The 4,510-nt window shown below is 44.8% G+C and overlaps 1 protein-coding gene across 1 annotated transcript; it reads left to right on the forward strand.

Annotated features, from left to right (window-relative positions):
• The first annotated feature begins 717 nt into the window (after nucleotides 1–717).
• LOC111655887 (zinc finger and BTB domain-containing protein 14-like) lies at nucleotides 718–3,470 on the forward strand. The gene is made up of 2 exons (XM_023407425.2): nucleotides 718–859; nucleotides 1,487–3,470. The coding sequence occupies exon 2, from the start codon at nucleotides 1,510–1,512 to the stop codon at nucleotides 2,680–2,682; it is 1,173 nt and encodes a 390-aa protein (XP_023263193.1). The 5' UTR covers nucleotides 718–859; nucleotides 1,487–1,509; the 3' UTR covers nucleotides 2,683–3,470.
• The last annotated feature ends 1,040 nt before the right edge of the window (nucleotides 3,471–4,510 follow it).

Genomic DNA, 4,510 nt, shown 5'->3' on the forward strand with positions numbered 1-4,510 from the left:
ATTTTATATACTGAACAATCAACTGATTATTGAAGATGTTAATTGTCAGACTTATTGATTATGAAAATAATTTCTGGTTGCAGCTTTAGCACTGCTGTGATAGAGTAGTAGCACCTGACCTGAGGTTTTCTGTATGTTGACCTTTTTGTTCAGGCCTTCAGTCCATGGACTTGACACGGAATATATGGAGGCAAATTAATAAAAGCGGATTCTGACACAGGGCTATTCTACAAGACAGATGGCACTTCAGTGGTAAAACTTTTTAACAAATAACTGATTAATTAAACTCTGTTGACAGAAATGATGTGAAGTAAACATGGAGGCTTAGAGAGCTGTCTGCTTTGCCCAGTTGATAATAGTGGGGTCCTTAAGGGGTTCTCAGCATATAGGGAATAATTTATTTTCACTTGGCCATAATTCCATCCATATGTACAACAATGACAGAATGTGTGACTATTTTGGTCATGTGTTTCAAACACTTTGTGTAATAAACATCTAAAAGCAAAGATCTTATCAAATGGGGGGCGTGGTCTAATTTGTGTCACTTTAGGGGTCCCTGATATGAAAAGGTTTGAGAAGCAGTGCACTATATAGTGTACAATATGGTGAACCAGGGACTTTGGGGCCTTGCCTCCTACAGGACTACACTTTTTTTTTCCTCCTGCGGAGTGGGTCGTCGTCTCGGACATAGAGGATCTCGGTGGAGTACCTGCTCCGCGGCTGTAGGTGGCAGCAGAACAATGCAGCATTTCCTGTGGAGCCCAACAGTCACAACAAGAAGAGGAAGAGGAAAAACGACAGCTCTGGATCGTCGTCGACTGCCTTGCGTGACAACACAGGGATCGCGTTCAGGCTTCGGGTAATAACATTTTTATTTTCTCTTTGTCGCTGCGGAAGGCGCAGAAAACGGCGCGGCATTTCGTGGCGGCGTGTCTGCCTGTTCGCCGCCGTGTTCTCCGCTGTTTGTGAACTGCTTTAAAGGCACCAGAAACATGCCAATGGAGGCTTGCTGACCAAAATGGCTGGGCGCAGTGAAATGTGAAATATTCTTGCTAAGGTTATCCTTTCTACACGCGACGCGACTGTCACGCGAACGCGGCGGCAAAAACGCGCTAGTCAAGTTGGGAAAAGTGCGTCTGTTTGTTTCTGTTGGTGTTTGTGTTTTTTTATTAACATTACTGCGGCTTTTATCGCTGTCGGGCCTATCGTATCTACCAAAGGCTTTCTGCATGATTGATTTAGCCACTTTTGTTTACTCTCTGCAGCTTCGTCGGTCAGGTCTGAAGAAAACAATGAGAGAATGCGATGTTGGTTGCAAGTTACTCCTTTAAGTGTGTGTAAATGTGTGGTGCATACTCTACCTGTGTATAATATCACGAGAGGCGTGATAATAGAGCTCCACCCCTCAGCTGTGCACTTTATCCACATTCCCAGTTTTGTTGTGGAAATGAAAATATCTTGACTGTGTGTTGTGTTTCCTCTGCAGGTTGCTCCTATTTGACCTGCAACATGTCTGATTTATTGAGATATATCGACTATGACCACAAAGCCACCTTTCTGAAAATGCTCAACCAACAGAGGATGGAAGGTGAGCACTGTGATGTGGTGGTGGTGGTGGAAAACATAGAGTTCAGGGCTCACCGCTGTGTCTTGGCAGCTTGCAGCAACTACTTTAAAAAGCTCTTCAAGAAACAGAGCGACGAAGACAACTCCATCGTGGAGTTGGACTTCATCCGCTCTGACATCTTCGAAGAGGTGCTCAATTACATGTACACAGCCAGGCTCGCCGTGAGGAAGAAGGACATCAATATGATGATGTCATCCGGCCAAATCTTGGGGATCAACTTCCTGGATAACCTGTGCACCCAGAAACGTGAGCTGACCAACATGAAGACCCGGGAGAACCAGGCTCCAGGCGACCACGGGATGAGAGCTCAGGACGCCATCCTGAAGGAGCTGGCCATGGAGGAGGTGAGGAAGAACAGCTTCTACGATCAGGGCATGGATGGCATGGGGCCGGGCGGCTCGCACGTGTCTCAGCCACACAACTACAACACCAACATGGGTAAAGATCCTCACAGCCACGGCTGGGGTTCCTCCTCCTCCAGCGACATGAAGCTGGAGTACTTGCTGTACGGCCACCGCGACCACGGCTCCTGCCAGAGCACAGGAGCAAAGCCCATGGACCACAACGCCAAAAAGGAGCGGCTGCTCACCGCCAACCGCCCGTACGGCTGCGAGCACTGCCCCAAAGCCTTCACCACCGCCGCCCACCTCAAGGAGCACCTGAAGATCCACTCCGGCTTCAAACCCCACCGCTGCGTGGTCTGCGGCAAGGCCTTCATCAGGGGCCCCGACCTGAAGAGGCACGAGAGGGTTCACAGCAACGAGAGGCCCTTCGCGTGCCAAATGTGCGAAAAGGCCTTCAAGCACAAGTCCCACCTGAAAGACCACGAACGGCAGCACCGAGGCGAGCGGCCATTCAACTGCGGCTCCTGCGACAAAGCCTTCATCAAAGCGTCGGATCTGAAGCGCCACTGGAACACCATGCACAGTGGCAACCCCCGCAGACAGATGTCCCTGTCTCCAGCCGCCTCCCAGCACGGCCAGGGAGACGCCGCCGACCAGAGAGACTGGAAAATGGAGACCGGGCCACATTCGCACAACTCGGGGGACTGTTGAGCCTGAAAACCCACAGAGCACACACACACATACTGACACACAGACATGCACACTCAAAACATGTAAACACACTGACACAACCACAACCCTGTGACAGGCTGATGGCCTGACATCACATGGACAATGATCGGAGTGAGTAACAAGAGATCATAGCATGTTCATAAGACTGTGGGGCTGTATTATTATTCTAAAAAGTTATGTCAAAACAATGTTTTCTTTCCACCTGTAAAATCATGTAAATGTTTAGTTCACTCTACTATACATATATTTTTCACAAAGCATCGTTGCTATCTAGACTGGGGGTTCTCATAACATTATCCTCTTTTACTTTTATGGGATATGTAACATTTAAATGTTTGTTTAACCTTTACTGGATTTTATGGAGATTAAAGAGAGAAGCAGAGTTGGGGGGGAAAAAGATTTTTCTGCATAACATTTGTTGCATTGAGTATATTCATGTGGATGTTTTTAATGGATGTGTTTAGTTGTATTGATTGATATTACACTGTAAGAGTAAGAGTCACCATTTTGCATTTGACACAGATGATACCAAAGTCTTGGGCCTTTGACGGATTGTCTTTTCGAGGCTGTCCTGCCCAAGCAACCGGCCAACTAGATTTACTGTTATACAGTATAACTGTCATCCAGCTATCAACTGTTAATGATAGATGTCTGTATATACTGTAGCTTAGTTTGTTGCACAATTAGAGTACACAATAATTAATTATGCACATATAACATTGTCCTACTCCTACACTTTGACAATAAACACCATTTGCTGTGTTTTATTGTTTTTGCAAAGTTTGGTTTTTGTTGTATCCTGCAGTATTAGTAGTTTCTGCCACACCCAGACGTCAGCCTTTAAACGCCTGAAAACTCGGTTTCAAATCTTTAATTTGGAAAGCAAATGTACTTTTTAAAAGATGAGGTGTTTTGATGGAGGTGAGAGGCGTTCAGAGTTATCTGGTGCCACATCGGTCTAATGGATCAAATGTTGACACGGTTGGTTTGTTGTGGTCACAGTGAAAAGGTTTGTCGACCTCAATTTACACACAAAGTCATTTACATGTGTCCAGTTGAGTAAAAACATAAAAATACTTCTAAAAGTAGTTTGTAGCGGGGCTTCGATTGCACTTTGAAACAAAGAGAAATTTTTCCACTGTTTACAATGACCTGGTCACAGTCAGACAACGAGGTCAGAGTGACAAGTGTGTGCAGCAACACAGTGTTTCACCAACTCTGTCTGACTCATTTGCAAAACGTCAAAAACAGCAAAGAATCTTAAAACTGCAGTATTTGGGTCAATTTGTTTTTTGAAGATCAACCCGGGACAATAATATAATAACCAGGACTAAAGCTAACGATTGTTTTGATATTCGATTAATCTGCCAATTAATATCTCCCTGATTAATCTTTGGGTCAGAAAAATGTCCGCTGCAGTTTTCCTAAAGTGAAGTCTTCAAATAATCGTTCTGCCTTTTAAACCTGAAGAAATTCAGTTTAGCAAGTAAAAGCAGAAAAGAATCACATTTGAGAAACTGCCGCCAGAGAAAAACATTCTTTAAACAATGAATTGATTATCAAAACAGTTGCAGAGTATTGTTATAATGACTAATTGATCAATGGACCAATCATTGCAGCTCTAATAATAATAATAATAATAATAATAATCATAACAGGGACTGAAACGATAGTTGATTGTGACTCTTTGGTTCAAGTTGAAACTTTCCTCCAGTCAGAGACGTAGCGGTGCCTCAGGCTTTGGTTTCTTAATGAGCCTGGCCTATGCAAACAATCACAACCGCTGCCCACCACCCCACCCCACCCC

This window comes from Seriola lalandi, unplaced genomic scaffold, assembly GCF_002814215.2.
Source record: "Seriola lalandi dorsalis isolate HSWRI2012SDOR001 ecotype SW California unplaced genomic scaffold, Sedor1 jcf7180002054334, whole genome shotgun sequence".
NCBI lineage: Eukaryota > Metazoa > Chordata > Actinopteri > Carangiformes > Carangidae > Seriola > Seriola lalandi.